Here is an 18,314-nt window from a genome sequence, read left to right on the forward strand (position 1 = left end):
CCAAAAAAGAAAACTACAGACTGATATCCCTGATTAACATAGACACTAAAATCCTTAACAAAATACTAGCTAACCAAATCCAGCAACATATCAAAAAGATAATCCACCATGATCAAGTTGGTTTCATACCAGGGATGGTTTAACATGCACAAGTCAATAAATGTGATACACCCACAAAAACAGATTTAAAACACAAAAATCACATGATCATCTCAATGGATGCAGAAAAAGCATTCAACAAAATCCAGCATCCCTTTATGCTTAAAACTCTGAGCAAAATCAGCATACAAGGGACATACCTCAATATAATGAAAGCCATCTATGATAAACCCACAGCCAACATAATACCGACTGGGGAAAAGTTGAAAACATTTCCTCTGAGAAGTGGAACAAGACAAGGATGCCCATTCTCACCACTCCTCTTCAGCACAGTATTGGAAACCCTAGCCACAGCAATCAGACAAGAGAAAGTAATAAAAGGCATCCAAATTGGTAGAGGAAGTCACACTGTCACTGTTTGCTGATATGACTACCTTGAAAACCCCAACAACCCCTCCAGAAAACTCCCAGAACTAATAAAATAATTTGACAAAATTTCTGGATACCAGATTAGAGTACACACATCAGGAGCTCTTCTATAAATAGTGACCAAGCAGAAAATCAAATCAAGAACTCAACCCCTTTTACAATAGCTACAAAATAATAATAATAATAAAATACTTAGGAATATACCTAACCAAGGAGGTGAAAGACCTCTGTAAGAAAAACTACAAAACACTGCTGAAAGAAATCATAGATGACACAAACACATAGAAACATCCCATGCTCATGGATAAGTAGAATCAATATTGTGAAAATGACTATATTGCCAAAAGCAATCTACAAATTCAACGCAATCTCCATCAAAATACCATCGCTCTTCGCAAATTAGAAAAGCCAAAATACCATCATTCTTCACGAAATTAGAAAAGCAAATTCATATGAACCTCCCCCCAACACCAAAAAAAAAGTCCACATAGCTAAAGCGAGACTAAGCAAAAAGAAAAAATATAGAGGCATCATACAACCTGATTTCAAACTATACTATGAGGCCATAGTCTCCAAAGCAGCATGGTAATAGTATTAAAATAGGCACATAGACCAACAGGAAGAATAGACAACCCAGAAATAAACCCAAATACTTACAGCCAATTGATCTTCGACATAGCAAACAAAAACAAAGTGGGGAAACGACACCCTTTTCAACAAATGGTGCTGGGTAATTGGCCAGCCTCATGTAGGAGAATGAAACTGAATCCTCATCTCTCACCTTACACAAAAATCAACTCAAGATGGATTAAGGACTTAAATCTAAGACCTGAAACGGTAAAAATTATGGAAGACAGCATTGGAAAAATCCTTCTAGATACTGGCGTAGGCAAGGATTTCATGACCAAGAACCCCAAAGCAAATGCAATGAAAGCAAAGATAAATAGCTGGGACTTAATTAAACTAAAGAGTTTTTGCATGGCAAAAAAGAACAGTTAGCAGAGTAAACAGACAACCCACAGAGTTGGAGAAAATCTTCACAATCTATGCATCTGACAAAGGAGTAATATCGGGAATTTATAACAAACTCAAATCAGTAAAACAAACAAACAACAAAAAAACCCCAAACAATCCTATCAGAAAGTGGGCTTAGGACATGAATAGACAATTCTCTAAAGAAAATATGCAAATGGCCAACAAACACACGAAAAAATGCTCAACATCATTAATGATTAGGGAAATGCAAATTAAAACCATAATGTGATAGCACCTTACTCCTGCAAGGATGGCCATAATCAAAAACTCAAAAAACAGTAGATGTTGGCGTAGATGTGGTGAACACTGCTGGTCCGAATGTAAACTAGTACGGCCACTATGGAAAACAGTGTGGAGATTCTTTAAAGAACTAAAAGTAGATCTACCATTTGATCCAGCAATTTCATACTGGGTTTTTGCCCAGAGGAAAGCAAGTCATTATATGAAAAAGATACTTGCACACAGGTTTATAGCAGCACAATTCACAACTGCAAAATCGTAGAACCAACCCAAATGCCCATCGATTAATGAGTGGATAAAGAAACTGTGAGAGAGAGATATATATATATACACTTATACATATGTACACATACACATACACACACACACACACACACACACACACTGGACTACTACTCAGCCATAAAAAGAAAATGAATTAACAGCATTTGCAGTGACCTGGATGAGACTGGAGACTATTATTCTAAGTCAAGTAACTTGGGAATGGAAAACCAGACATTGTATGTTCTCACTTATACATAAGAGCTAAGCTATGAGGACACAAAGGCATAAGAATGATACAACGGACTTTGGAGACCTGGGGGAAGGGTGAGAAGAGGGAAAAGGATAAAAAACTACAAATAGAGTGTGGTGTATCCTGCTCGTGTGACGGGTGCACCAAAATCTGACAATTCACCACTAAAGAACTTACCCATGTATCCAAATACTACCTGTATCCTAATAACCTATGGGAAAAAAGATTTTATAAAATAGAGTCAGAAAAAAAGGAAATTCAAGTAAATTCACACACCCAAATTGTGAATACCTGAATGTTTTCCAATAACCAACTTGAGTATTAGTTTTTAAACCCAAATTTAACTAAAATGAAATAAAATTAAGATTCAGGTTTTTTTTTTTTTTTTTTTTTTTTTCCAAAAAAAAAAGCATACATGGTGAAAGAAAACACAGACAAATTGGACTTTATCAAAATTAAAACTTTTGGACTTTGATGGGCAACATCAAGAAAATGAAAAGACAAGCCAGAGAATAGGAAAAATATTTGCAAATCATAAGGGACTTTCAGAATACATAAATAACTCTCACACCTCAATAAAAGGCAAATAACCCAATTAATTAGCAACCCTATTAATGGGCAAAGTATTTGGATAGACATTTCCCCCCCCCCCAAAAAATGAACAATAAAAAAGCACACAGAAAGAAGCTAATCGTTTGTCATTAGGGAAATGCCAATCAAAGCTCAAAGAGATAGCACTTTACATCACTAGGATGACTAGAATCAAAATGTCAGACAATAACAAGTGCCGACAAGCATGTGGAGAAACTGGAACTCATCCATTTTGGTGGAATTGTAAAATGGCCCAGGTACTTTGCAATGAACAGTTTGGCAGTTCTTGAAAATGTTAAATATACAGTTGACATGTGACCCCATAATTCCACTCTTAGGTATGTATCTACCCAAGAGAATGAAAAACATATGTCCACACAAACGCCTGGAGTTTGTGGGCAATAGAACAAAACCCCATTTCTAAAAGGAAAGAAAGAGAAAAAGAGAGAAACAGAGAGAGAGAGATAGGGAGGGAGAGACTGGAGAGAGAGGAAGAGGGAAGCGGGAGGGAAAGGGAGAAAGGGAAAGAAAGAAAGAAACAACATTAGCCAGCACATGCCTGTAAACAGCTACTTGGGAGGGCTGAGGCTGGAGGACAGCTTCAGCCCAGGAGTTCGAGACAGTAAGCTATGACCATGCCACTGCACTCTAGCCTAAGTGATAGAGCAAGATCCTGTCACTAAACAAAGCAAACAAAATCTTTTAGTAGTGTATGCTTTACATAGCCTTAACAAATGTTACAATTTACATAACCACTGTACAATGATTAAAACCAGAAAATTAACATTGATAAAATACCATTTCTATCAATTTCTATAGTATTTCTTCCTGTATTTCAGATTTTCTTCCTGTAATAATTCTGGAATAATTCATTTTTCCTAAAATATATTCTTTAGAACCTCCTTTAGTGAAAATCTGTTGACTCTAAATGCACTTGAAATGATCGCTAAATCTGAAAATACTTTTATTTCACCATTTTACTTGAAATATGGTTCTAGATTATCTCATTTTAGCACTTTGAATATATTATGCCTTCCATTGCTGTCATTGATAAGTCTCTGTCAGTCTGAATTTCCTCCTTTTGTAGACGGCCTTTTCTTTCTGGCCTTTTAAAACATTCTCTTTGCTTTTTGCTATTGTTCAATTTCATTAAAACCAGCTAAAATATCAATTTCTTTTCTCTCTCCCACTGCTGTTTATGTGCTTCAGTACATGTGTCTGTGCATTCATAACTTTTATCAGATATTACAAATTTACAGCCACTGTTTCTTCAAAATTTTTTTTCATTCTGTTTATACCTTCTATGACTCTACTTAGACATATGTTATTCTCTTCTTAATGTCGCTTAATCTTCCCTTAAAACTTTTTATCTCTTTTCTTCCTGTGTTCCATTTTGGTATTTTCTTCAGCTCAATCTTCTGATTCATTAATTTATCTTCAGCAGTGTCTAATTACTCTTTAATCCATGCACTCAGTTTTAAATTCAACAACTGTATCATTTATTTTTAACTATTACAATTTTTTCTTTCAAATTTGCCTCACCATATTTAATATTTCTCATTTATTGCTTGTTTGTAATATTTTTATGCCTTCAAATATTTCAGACATAGTTATATCTCATATTTCCTATATCTGAAAGTGCCTTGGCTATCTTCATCTCTTATAATTATTTCTGTTTATTCACAGCCTATAGCCTATTTACTTTTGTGTTAGATGACTTTTGATTACGAGTTTACATTTTTGTTATAATTTTTTAATACTTTTTTACATTTTTGAAAAATCTGATAGACTACACACCTCTACGCTTTTTTTTTTTTAACTTATTTTTTGGAGATGGAGTCTCACTCTGTGACCCAAACTGGTGTGCAGTGGTGCAATCTTGGCTCACTGCAACCTCTGCTTCCTGGGTTCAAGCAATTCCTCTCTGTTTCTTCTTTATAAATGTTCCTTTTTAATTTTTTTTTGACATGGAGTCTCGCTCTGTCTCCCAGGCTAGAGTGCAGTGGCACAATCTCAGCTCACTGCAATCTCTGCCTCCTGGGTTCAAGTGATTCTCATGCCTCAGTATCTCCCCAGTAGCTGGGATTACAGGCACTCGCCACCATGCCTGGCTAATTTTTGTATTTTTAATAGACATGGGGTTTCCCCATGTTGGCCAGGCTGGTCTCAAACTCCTGACCTCATGATCTGCTTGCCTCACCCTCCCAAAGCACTGAGATTAGAGGCATGAGGTACCATGCCCAGCCCCACCTCTAAGTTTTGTATATTTGCTGCTGCTAGTTGCCAGAGTTTCTAGCAACATGGGACCGATTTGGGCCCTCCACGCGTCCCAGCCCTGGTGCTGGGCTCTCAGGTCAGCAGCCTCACATTACTTGGGCCCACAGCCCAGCTGCCAATTGCAGCACGGAGGACACTGGTTCCCAGGGCCACCCTGCCTTATTGTTCTTGCTCACAGGATTCCGTTCTCTGCCTCTTGTTTTTCTGGTGTTATGTTATCAGATCCACTTGTATTTTATTAAAGGCATTACAATTATGTTCGTTGTAATTTATCCTGAATTCAGTTGTACTTTAGTTGTATTTTCCTTCAGAGAGTCTATTGTATCTGTCTGCCGGATGTGGGAATTCATTCTACCCTTTATCAAATATACTAGTATCTATCCCCTTTACTAGGAAATAAACTTGAAAAATGTAAATTAATGAACTTTGTTTTTCAGAGCTGTTTTAGGTTCCTAGCAAATTGAGTGGAAAGCACAGAATTCCCATCCACCCCTTATGCCCTCTCCCATACAACCTCCTCCACTATCACTATCCCTCACCACAGTGAGGTATTTGTTACATTAACAGAACTACATTGAAACGTCATCAAATACCCTGAAGTCCATAGTTCACATTAGAACTCACTCTTGGTGTTATACAGTCCATGGGTTTTGACAAACGCATAATATCATGTATCCACCATTGTAGTATCATACAGAATGGCTTCACTGCCCTAAAAATCCTCTATGCTGTGCCTATTGATCCCTCGCTCTCCCAACTCCTGGCAACCACTGACTCCACAGTTTTGTCTTTATAGTTGGGATCATACCGTATGTAGTCTTTTCAGATTGCTTCTTTCACTCAAACATGCATTTAAGTTTTCTACATGTCTTTTCATGGTTCAATAGCTCATTTGTTTTTAGCACTGAATACAATTTCATGGTCTGGACTACAGTTTAATTACTCATTCACCTACTGAAGAACATCTTGGTTGTTTCCAAGTTTTAGCAATTAGGAATAAAGCTGTTATAAATATTCCTGTGCAGATTTATTGTGAACACAAGTTTACAATTTATTTGGGTAAATATCAAAGAGCGTGACTGCTGAATGGTATGGTGAGAGCGTATTAAGTTTTGTAAGAATTTTTCAAACTGTCTTCCAAGGTGGCTGTAGCATTTCTGTATTCCCATCAGAATGAGAATTCCTATTGCTCCACATCATTGCAAGCATTTAGTGTAGTTGGCATTTTGGATTTTGGCTGTTCTAACAGGCCTGGAAGTGGGGTTTCATGGCTTTAATTTGTAACACCCTAATGACATATGATGTTGAACATCTTCTCTTTTTTATTTTTTGAGACAAGATCTCACTCTGTTGCCTAGGCTAGAGTGCAGTGGCACAATCACGACTTGCTGCAACCCTGAATTCCAGGGGTCAAGTGATCCTCCCACCTCAGCCTCTCAGGCAGCTAGGACTATAGGAGGTGCAAACCACCACACTGAGCTAATTAATTAATTGCGTTTTGTAGAGATTTAATTAATGTTATTTTGTAGGATCTCTCTATGTTGACCAGCCTGATCTCAAACTCCTGGACGATCCTCTCACCTTGGCCTCCTGAAGTGGTGGTATTGTAGACATGAGTCAGGGGCACCCAGCCAACATCTTTCCATATGTTAACTTACCATTATTTTCACTGGTGAGGTGCCTAGGTCTTTTGCCCATTTCTACACTGGGTTGTTCATTTTCTTATTGTTGAGCTATAAGGGTTTTCAAAAATATATTTTAATTAACAGTCTATTATCAGATGTGTCTTTTGCAAATATTTTCTCCCAGTCTGTGGCTTATCTTCTCCTTTTCTTGACATCGTTTTCTGTAAGCCAGAAGATATTAATTTTAATGATGTCCAGCTTCTGAATTCTTTCTTTCATGCACTGTTCCTTTAACGTTGTGTCTAAAACATCAACACCACACCCCAGGGTCCTTTAGGTTCTCTCCTAAGTTAATGTCTACAAATCCTGCAGTTTTATGTTTTACCTTTAGATCTATAATCCATGCTAAGACCATTTTTATGAGAAGTGTAAGATCTGTGTCTAGATTATTTTGGTTTTTTATGTGGATCTATCCATCTGTTCCTGCACCATTTGCTGTAAAGACTATCTTCACTGCATTGTATTACCTTTGCTCATTTGTCAAAGATCAGTTGACTCTATTTACATATATAGTCATTTATATAGTGTATATTTCTAGGATCTCTATCTAGTCCATCAAGCTATTTGCCTATTCTTTTGCCAATGCCATACTTACTACAATAATTAATGTCTTAATTATTGTAGCTTTATGGTAAGTCTTGAAGTTGGGTAATGTCAACCTGCCAACTTTTTTCCTCTTGTTCGATATTGTGTTGGTTATCCTGGGTCTTTTGCCTCTCCATAGCATCTTTAGAATCAATTTCTCCATATCCAAAAAATGTTACTCAGATTTTGACTGGGATTATATTGCATCTATGGATCAAGTTGGGAAGAACTGGCATCTTGACAATATTGAGTCTTCCTATCCATGAACACAAAGTATTTCTCCAACTATTAGTTGCTCTTTGATGTCTTTTATCAGCATTTTGTAGTTTTCCTAATATAGATCTTATACACATTTTGTTGCATTTATGCCTAAGTTTTTCATTTTTGGAGGGTACTAATGTAAAAAGTCCTGTGTTTTAATTGCAAATTTCACCTGTTTATTGGGAGTACATGGAAAGTGATTACATTTTATACATTAATCTTATATCCTGCAACCTTGTTAAGATTAATCACTCATTAATTCCAAGAGGTTTTCTGTCAATTCCTTTGGATTTCCTACATAATCATGTCATCTTCATTTAATCATTAGCCAGTGCTCTTCTTCTCTTTATATAGATGTAAGTTTCTGACATGTATCACTTATCTTCTCTTTGAAAACCTATTTTAACATTTCTTACAAAGAAGGTCTGCTAGCAACAAATTCTCTTAATTCCTGTTTGCTTGAGAAAGTCTTTATCTTTTACTCTTGAGGAATACTTTTGCAGGGTGCAGAATTCTAAGTTGGTGGGTTCTGGTCTCTCAACACTTTTAAGTATTTTGCTCCATTCTCTTCTTGTTGGCATGATTTCTGAGGAGAACCTAGATGCAATTCCTACCTTTGCTTCTCCATAGGTAAGGTTTTGTTTCCCTTTGGCTTCTTCTGAGATTTTCTTTATATTTGGTATTTTTGAAGTTTCCATATGACTTTTCTCCTTTTTTGGTTATTTTGTTTTAGTATTTATCCAGCTCCATGCATTCTCAGTTTCTGGGATGTGTGGTTTGCTGTTTGGCATTAATCTAGGCAAGTTTGCAATCATTATTGCTCTAAATATTGCTTCCATTTCCTTCTCTTTATTCTGGTTCTGGTATTCCCATTATGTGTATGATACATCTTTTGTAGTTACAGAATAGTTAAGGATAGTAGTAGTTATTGAATAGTTAATATTTTGTAGTTATTGAATAGTTAAGGATATTCAATTTTTTTTTTAAATTCTTTGTTCTCTTTACTTTTCCATTTTGGAAGCTTCTATTTATTACATCCTCATGCTACTCTTGGCTCAGCTGTGTCCAGTCTACTAGTGAGCCCACCAAAGACATTCTTTATCTCTGTTACAGTGTTTTTGATCTCTTAGCAGTTCCTTTTGATTCTTATACTTTCCATTTCTCTATCTTCAATATCCATCTGTTCTCGCAGGTTGTCTACTTTTTCCATTAAAGTCCTTAGCATATTAATCATAGATTTTTTTTTGTCAAGTATTATCTTGATTCCTAAGCCAGGCAAAGATATCACAAGAAGAAAGAAAACTGCAAGACAGTAACTCTGACATTCATGCAAAAATTCTCAATAAAATATTAGCAAACCAAATTCAACAATACATCAAAAAGATTCTACAGCATGATCATGTGAGATTTACTCTTAGCATGCAAGACTGGTTTAACACAGGCAAGTCAATCAAAATGACACATCACAGACTGCAAGACAAAACCACATTATCATCTCAACTGACACAAAAAGTGTTCAGCAAAATCCAAAATCCTTTCTTGAGAAAAACTCTCAACAGTTTGGGTATACAAGAAAAGTCCCTCAACATAATAAAGGTCATTTACAAATGACCTTTCCCTGAGTGTTCCCCCCAACTCCACTGCCACCCATGGTGTTTTTAACTCTCAGCCTTGTTCCTATGGAGCCTCTAGTAATTTATCAATTACAGTTCACGTTTCTACTTAGGAGTTTGCTTCTGTTAAGTTGTGACTCCCTATATTCACCTGTCTCTCTAATTTCAGAGAGTAGCAGTTGGCCCTGTGACCTCAGTTATCTGACAAATATAAGAAGAGTTTTTGACTGATTTTCAGTGTGTTTGGCTTTTTATTGTCATTAAAATGGAGTGGAGACTTCTAAGCTCCTTACGCACTGGACTGGAAACTGGAAGCCTGTCGATTCTTTTTTATTTTGGTGTTTTCCAGGGTTTCTTGTTTAACTTTGCATCGTAGCAAGATCTTAAAGACTTCTACTTACACCTTTTAACCACCAGGCACTCTTCTAAGTGTGTTTACATATATAATCTCATTTAAACCTCACAGAAACTAACACAAAAATACTGTTTTTATTCCTGTTTTATAGACAAGGAAGCCAAAGCACAGAGCGTTTAAGTTTTGTTTCCCAAAGAAGCATAGCCAGTGAATGGTGTAACCAGAACTCAAACTCAGGATGTGCAACTTAAGAACATGTTCATAATCACCATAGTCTATTAACCAGCTAATTCCTAAAAGTCCTGATCATGTTTTGACCTCATTCAGTCCTGAAGAATTCAAACAGCCCAACAGATTCTTCCTCATTCTAGTTATTTTGGAAGCTGCCAATATGATATTTCAACATACCACCCAAACATCTGAAATTACTGAAAGGAAAATGACTTTTGAGTATGCATCTCCTGTACATCATTATAAGATGACTATGTTTCATGTAGTTTACACAGAAACTAACATAGTTCACAAAGAAGCTAATTTTTATACAGAAACTACATGAAAACATAATTCCAGAAACCCGAGAAGGTCTTCCTCCAACCAGCAGACATGCTCCACATTGGCTAAAATCAATCTAGTACTGGAAAAAGACCTCTATGTTCTTACGAATAGAAACTGGCAGGCTATTTTCTATGACAAATTAGTCCCGAGTCTTACATAAATACGACTTTAATGGTACTAATGTTTTAAGCCAACCTACGTTGTTCTGATTCCATTACATATACATTGAGGTCCAACATCATTAACAGACAAGCCAAAGATAATCGCTATCCTTAGGGTTTTACCAGCTGCGTGAATGAACATGCTGTCTGTTTTAGTGGCAGCCACTTTTTGGTCTGCATTAGATTGGCGGCATATTTTGTTCTCTTTCGTTATGGAAATATGGTTTATCTGTACCACTAAACTCTTCTCTTTTACTGGCAACCAATTCCAAGTTGACAAGTTTATGCTGGGCGCAATGGCTTACGCCTGTAATCCCAAGCACTTTGGGAGGTCAAGGCGGGCAGATCACCTGAGGTCAGGAGTTTGAAAACAGCCTGGGCAACATGGTGAAACTCCGTCTCTACTAAATACAAAAAACAAACAAACAAAAAAATCAGCAAGGCATGATGGCATGTGCCTGTATTCTCAACTACTCAGGAGGCTGAGGCAGGAAAATCGCTTGAACCTAGGAGGTAGAGGTTGCAGTGAGCCAAGATTGCACCACTGCACTCCAGCCTGGGAGACACACTGAAACTGTGTCTCAAAAAAAAAAAAAAAAAAAAGGAAATTTTAGAAAATACTGGATTCTGATTTCATTGGAACTTATAGTGGTAGGTTTAGGTTACGTGGGCAAGAGGGACAGATAATGTTTAAGTATCAAAATGCAGGATCACCTCTAATCGATATATTCTCCTTTCTCAATCAAAATGTAAGGAGCGTTTACATCATCAAGTAAGCTGTTTGTCCCACCCGATCCTCACATGGCCAAGAACAGAATCATATTCTAGCGAAATTTGTGCAGTGAGAAAATATATCTCCCAAGGGAGCAAATTCAATGCATATTGTACTTCCTTATCTGCTTTCCACTCAAAAAAACTCACTTTTCTGTTCCTTAATGTTATATTATAGAACATTATCTTTAAGATATGAGTGCTAATCTCTTTTTGGTTTAATAAATTTGTGATTAATAAGTACCTAATAAATTATGGACAGGTTTATAGATGAATTTTTGATACAGCACTATTCATTCATTCATTAGCTCATTCCTGACATCTGGTCCAGGCTGGTGGTAGTATGGGTATCAGACTGAGAGTCTGCACATTAGTGTGTGTCATGTACAGGCATGGGGGTAGAGACAATGCCTTCTGAGAGCTCAGAGAAGAGGATAAGCAGCATCTGGAGGTGCTCTGAGAAGGCTTAAAGCAGGAAGCACTAAGGGCCACTCCATGTCCCCAAGAAAACCAAGCACAAGGATGGCTGAAACTCTGGCCTGACCTCATTAGACCCGTTCTTTCCTAGAAAGCAAGTATATCATCAAGTTTTGCAGGTTTATAATCCATTTACAGGCTTGGCATACCATTGGTCTTAGACTAGTCTGTTTGTTTTAGATTGGTCAACAATGGTTACATGTCCAACACTGTACTAGGAGCTGGACCCGAAAATGGGCCTTCTAGGTCTGGAATATTCTAAACCACAGTCTAGTTAGGGTGCATTGGCCAGGGGGATGGTATTGCAGATTGTGCACTGAACAATACTAACAGACACCATTCCTAACAAAGACATTGTAGAAATGTATATTCGTCATGCCAGCAAATGGCAGTAAAGACTCTGGTTTTACCTAAAGCAGTATATCAGGACAATTTCTGAAAGATGGAAATAAAGTATCTTGAGGAGAGGATACCTTCTTTTTAATTCACACAAAAATCCTATGGGCTGCTGAATGCTCTGATTTTTGTTCATCCAAAACAGGATATAGGGAGGAAGTCAATCACTCAACGGTGGTCTCCTCAATCATTAATACAGGCATCCTTCAAAGTTGCCCCAGAGACCATCCCTCGGGTAAAGGCTAACAGCCCTGGAGGACCAGAGGAGGAGCTGATAGCGCAGTACCAGGAAAGAAATCATACACAGGGTGACTTTCCCCATGTCACTTGCTCTCGGTGTCTTCCCTCCCAGTGGGAGTTCTAGGGCCCATGCCGTCTTTGCATGAACCTCCAGAGCTCCTTTTCTGTGGCCTCACTTTCCACTGGCGCCTCCAGCAGCAAATAAGGCAGAGCATTTCAACCAGACAGCATAGTGGCTTGAGTTAACATACAGGGACCCTTTCTCACTCATCATATCAACCTCACAGCCTAGCACCAAAGGAGAGACGGAAAACACTGTGGGTAGGTAAAGTAAATGAATACAATCACTAGGCAAAATGCATTTTTGAAACAACCAGTTGGCTTCATTTATCCCTAATGTCACCGGGGTTAATATAATAAAGCAATACATAAATGAAATCGGGCTCTTCCACTGGCCAGTCATCTTTTTGCCTCTGCCATTCTTCCTTTCTCAAGAAAGGATGAGAAGTCGCAAGTGCCAAAGGGAATTTCATTAAGGGAAAGTAGCTAAATTATTTATTTATTTATTTAGGAGATCGAGTTTTTGCTCTGTTGCCCAGGCTAGAGTACAATGGTGTGATCTTGGTTCACTGCAACCTCTGCCTTTGGGGTTTGAGTGATTCTCATGCCTCAGCCTTCTGAGTAGCTGGGATTACAGGCACACACCACCATGCCCAGCTAACTTTTGTATTTTTAGTAGAGGGGGTTTCACCATGTTGGCCAGGCTAGTCTCAAACTCTTGACCTCAGGTACATCACCTCGGCCTCCCAAAGCTCTGGGATTACAGTCATGAGCCACTGCGCCTGGCCCAAAGTGGTTAAATTTTAAAAATATATAAAACTTTGAATTTAAAGAAATCAAACAAAGAAGGGGTTTTTATTTATGTTAGTGACACATTAAAAAAAAAAAAAAAAAAAAGGGCAGGAGTCAAATTACGAATCACCTCCGCTCTGGTAATCTTAAAGTTCCTAAAATAGTAACTGAAGTAGCTTTCTTACCTTATAATTATTCATGATTTCAGTTAACCATGGCTTAACTGACTGTAGTATATCTTCTCTCAAGTACTTTTGAACTACAGTTCCATCATTAAAAGTCCAATTTCCCACGTGGATGGCTTGTCTCACTTCTGGGAGTGACAAAAATTTCTCATAGTAAATCTGGTCCTCAGGTTCCTGGCAGAAGGGGGCATTGGAAAGACATAAGGGAACATGATTGGTGGCAGGTACCACACGTTGGGAAAAGCTGTGAATTTCTCATCACATCCAACATGAACAAATGTGATGGGACTATTAACTTGTTACCATTCTTGCAATTTTAACTCTTGGAGGTGTTGAGGTGATTTAGGTGGAATCTTTTTTACTAATGACAAATCTGAATGATGTGATACTCTTAGAGCAAATACGTGATTTGCAAACACAGGATTTTCTTTTGCAGCAACTAATCTTTTGCAATGTGTGACTCCCATTAGCAACTCCTCTAGAGGCAAAGATAGAGAAAACAAGAGGTGAGTTTATGAAAATCAATTAACTCTTTGTTGGTGGCTCTTTGGAAAGAAGGTCAAATGGAACACAAGGGCCAGGGTAGGGCCATGCTGGATTTAAAGCTAAGAATTTCTCTTCTGTGTTCTGCTGCTTATTAAAACCATACACACATGAAATTTGATTGACTATAATTTCAGGGGAAAATATGTCAAATGTAAAAAGAGACGATACATTATGAAGGACACAAGACAGAAGAGAAGTTGTATATGAGACTTTTTTTAAAAACTGCATTAAAGTCTCTGTAATGATCATTACACTGAAAGAAAGAAAGGAGTGAATGCTTTAAAAAAAAGTTATACAAGTATTTAAAAAACGGTTAAGGTGGTTTGAGTTTGACAACTTTGTGCTTCATCAACAGTTTTTGCTAACTGTGAATATATTACTTTGTAGAGAAGAAAAGATGTAATCACAAATTTTCTTTCTTGTCTACCATATGTTTTTCTCTTGGTAGAATCTAAATCCAAAAGTGCAGCATTGGCGAATTCCACTGAAACTAACTTTATACTTTATTTACAAACTAGTTCATAAATAAGGAGATTTTAAAACCAGAATGCATTGTCGTAAGCATTAGACAAAGATTATACAAATTCAAACACCTAATTTGGCTCCTTCTGTTTTGACTAACAAACGATACCAACTTTGGCCTACTTTTATGAAACAAACTACTTGAATACTCTGAGAAACATTCCAGAAGGCTTGAAGTAAGGGCCATACTAAACGCATTAAACATCTTAAGTTAAAAGTAAGACAAAGCAAGTATTTTCATTAAGGCTTCGGCAGTTTTGATTTTCCAGGCATCTTAAGTACAGATCAAAGAAGGTGGGCATTTTCAAGAGACTCATAAACAGATGTGAAGCTCTGGGACCTGAGACCCAGAACTCCAATCCCGGTCTATGTCCTTCACAAAAGAGCCTCTATTAACAAGCTCTACTGGGGCAGAATCATGTGAATCGGAAGTTGTTTCGAGTTACCTGAAACATCATACATTCTCAGCGTGTGACATCTGTAACACTGGTGAGGAAAAGATCCTACGGCTTAGGAGACCACAACAAGCAGTACAGTTTGGCCATGCTGGTCTAGTACAAAGTCATCTACAGTATTTCCCACATCAAAGAAGTTTGGTTTTGCCAAAAGTTTTAAGCAAACATTATTATGGTTTTAAAAATGTTGTCATTACCGTGCACTGTAAGATGTTATAGTAACTAGTACATCCTGTAACATTCTGGAAGTAAGAAGGCTCACTTGTCAAGATGCCATCGAGCAGTTTATCCATTATCTAGGTTGGGAGAGAGGGAGAAAGAGAGAAAGAACTCATCAGTGTGGTAAAATGTACAGACACTTCTGTGTTCTGCTGCTTTCATGTAGTCAGTAACTTTTTCATTCCTTTATTGTTTCATCCAGTGCCCACTTACTGTACGTCTTCTCTGTGCTAGACACTGTCACGGCATTGGAGAAACGGACATCGACAAAACAGACCAATGGTCCTTCCCCATGGAGCTTATATTCTAGAGGAGGACAACAAGCATTTCTAAGCAAATTATGTCATGTGGTAGACAGTGACAAACTCTTGAGTATGTTATGGAATAAGGAGAAAACTAAAGAGGATTAGCAAGTGTCACGTGTGTGCATGCATGTGTGGGACAATGTAGAGAGGAGGTCACAGAGGATCTCACTCGGAAAGTGGCATTTCATTAAAAACATGTTGGATAGGAGGAAGAGAGCCACACAGATATCTAGGGCAAAGAAGCTTCCAGGCAGAGGACACAGCGTGCTCAAAGGCCTTGCCTATGGGAGTCGGCCTTGTGGGAAGGTGCCTTAACATGGAGCATGGACCAGAGGACATGGAGAGAAAATGCAGGATATGGTAGAGACACAGGTTCCTGGAGCCGGTAGAAGCTATCTCTGGGCTGCTGACATTTAAACAACCCAGTCACCAGCTGAGGGAGAGAGCAGTCAGCATGGTTGCCCGCTTTCCTCCAGCCATTGCCAGCTGCGCAGACACAAGCATAGCCTGGCAGAGAGGCAGACTGACCCAGGTTGTGGTTCAGCCAAAGGCATCAGAAGACGTGCAAAAGGGGTTTGAGCTTGGAAATGTATGGAACGACTGACCCTGGGTTGAAGACAGGAGAAAAAGAGACTAGAGGGGGTTAGAGATAGTGGAGAGGCAGGAGGGTCAATGAATTGAAAGGCAGTGAGGTTGCAGGGCTGTAAGATTGCTACATTAGCAGAAGGGAGCTAGAACAGGAGGTGGTATGATTGTGGATCAGCTGCTGGCTTTTTAGAGTATGAGAATCAGCAGCTAAGATGAGGAGGAGAACAAGATTATTGAAAAAGAGGAGGCTGAGGCACCAAGGACCGGGTCCTAAAAGGATTGCCAACGTGGATCCTGCAGTCACCAGGAATTATGACAAGTGTAATGCTGGAGAGAGAGAAAGGGAGGCAGGAACTCAGCTATTCAAATGAGTAACCAGGGGTTAGTAGATAGACACAATCGGAAGTGGTGGGAGGGCCTCTCTGAGGACATGAGAGTCAAAGAGCAAAGCTTTAGGAGAAGGCAGGGAACATGATCTGATCCGAAAGTCACGATGAGCAAGGGAGACACCTATTCTACCTATGAACGAAGTGGGATCGAGAAGCTGAGAGAGAGAACAGTCCCCACTAGAGAGAACCACAAGGACCACAGCATCATCAGGGGACAGCCAGGTTTCCAGCAAAGCAAGAAGATGACAAGAAAAAAAATGATCACAGAAGAGGCTGAAGACATGGAGGCGGGTTGTTGATGATGGTATTAAGTTGTAAGGAGTTCTCATGAAAGGATTCTAAGAAATGAAATCAGCACATCTCAAAAACAATCTATGAAGTACAAATTTAGGAGTTATAAGGTATTATCCTAATTCTATGGGTAAGAAAACTGAGACACGAGGTTAAGCAACTTGCCGAGGATACGCCACTAAGAATGTCAGAAGTGAGATGATTATTAGGCCACGACTCCTGAGCCTGCACACAGCCACGCACACACTGGCTCCCAGCGGTCAGCCTGCAATGCTTTCTCCCTGCCAATTCCTTCTGGCCAGGCTTCAACATTTCATATACAGTCTCACTGTTGTGTTCACGTTCTTTTTCAAATATGAAGAAGCTTAAGTGATTCAGGTTCCTATTACCAAGGGGTTAGAGGCCAGGAATGACAAGTGTTATCACCATAGAAAGTGGTGTGGGTGGAGGTGGTGGTAAGCCTTCTCTAGCAATGCTACCACTGTGGGGGGGCCCCACATCTGGTTGTGCAGCCTGTGTACTCCATGGCCACGCCTGTGGCAACAGGGGAAGAAGGGGCAGGGAACCAGCCAAAGCTCTGCTTGCTGAGCTGGAGACCCTAGCTCAGGGTTGCATCTGGAGAAATGGCCACCTCTTATCCTCACACAATGGAGGCATCTGCTTGCCCAGTCCTGAACCCACAAGGACCGTGTCACCCCAGAGGACTCGGTGTCTTTTTCTAATTTGTTCATCCAGAGGAGGCACCGTAGGCCAGGGTCATTCGGAATGCACACATCATGTTTGGAACTCATTGTCAGAAATTATCTTCAACACCAATGGGAATATAAAGTCAACTTTAAAGAGTAACTGCTTTTATAAAAAGTCCTTTGTTGGCTGGGCACGGTGGCTCATGCCTGTAATACCAGCCCTTCGGGAGGCCAAGGTGGGCGGATCACTTGAGCTCAGGAGTTTGAGACCAGCCTGGCCAACATGGTGAAACACACCTCTACTAAAAGTACAAAATATTGGCCGGGCATGGTGGCGTGTGCCTATAGTCCCAGCTACTTGGGAGGCTGAGGCAGGAGAATCACTTGAACTCTGGAGGTGGAGGTCACAGTGAGCTGAGACTGCGCCATTGCATTCCAGCCTGAGTGACAGAGTGAGACTCCATGTCAAAAAAAAAAAAAAAAAGTCAACTGTTGTCAAAAAATAAGGTGGGTAGTCAAGACCTGTGAAATTAAGAAATGTGTGATTCAGAAAATTGTCATGGAAAGAGAGGTAATACTGGACAGAGGTTCAGCCATTTTACATCTTACAGAATATCTAAAACATCCCAGGATTTTTATAGAATGCCTGAAAATTACCATAGGAAAAATACTAGGGTGGAAATGGGGGAACAATTCCAGTCCTCGACCTGCCACAATCAATTTGTGTATCTTTCAGAAATTCATTGCAATCCGCTAGGCCTCAGTAGTCTCACCACTCACCTGTGTGTGTGTGTGTGTGTGTGTGTGTGTGTGTGTGAAAATGCATAGGGGCAGTAGATGACCTGTCTCCAAGTACCTCCAGCTCTGAGTTACTACTCTTTGATTAATTAAATCATTTTAAAGGATCAGAGCATCAAACAGTTCATCATTTTAGGCTTCAAATTCTGACATTTATATTCCCTCAGATTTCAGGACTTGGAGTCTTCCCTTGG

General features: G+C 39.0%; 1 protein-coding gene across 2 annotated transcripts in view; it reads right to left on the reverse strand.

The window, feature by feature from the left end:
- The window catches only part of CPVL (carboxypeptidase vitellogenic like), a 202,148-nt gene that overhangs the window by 58,676 nt on the left and 125,158 nt on the right, over positions 1 to 18,314 (reverse strand). For both annotated transcript variants that reach the window (XM_074379889.1, XM_074379888.1), the window contains 2 exons: positions 15,042 to 15,140; positions 13,322 to 13,495 (listed from right to left, as the gene is read on the reverse strand). In XM_074379889.1, the coding sequence (XP_074235990.1) occupies positions 13,322 to 13,495; positions 15,042 to 15,140 (273 nt within the window). The remainder of the gene's footprint in view (positions 1 to 13,321; positions 13,496 to 15,041; positions 15,141 to 18,314) is intronic.

The sequence above is a fragment of the Saimiri boliviensis genome, chromosome 10 (genome assembly GCF_048565385.1).
Source record: "Saimiri boliviensis isolate mSaiBol1 chromosome 10, mSaiBol1.pri, whole genome shotgun sequence".
Taxonomy (NCBI): domain Eukaryota; kingdom Metazoa; phylum Chordata; class Mammalia; order Primates; family Cebidae; genus Saimiri; species Saimiri boliviensis.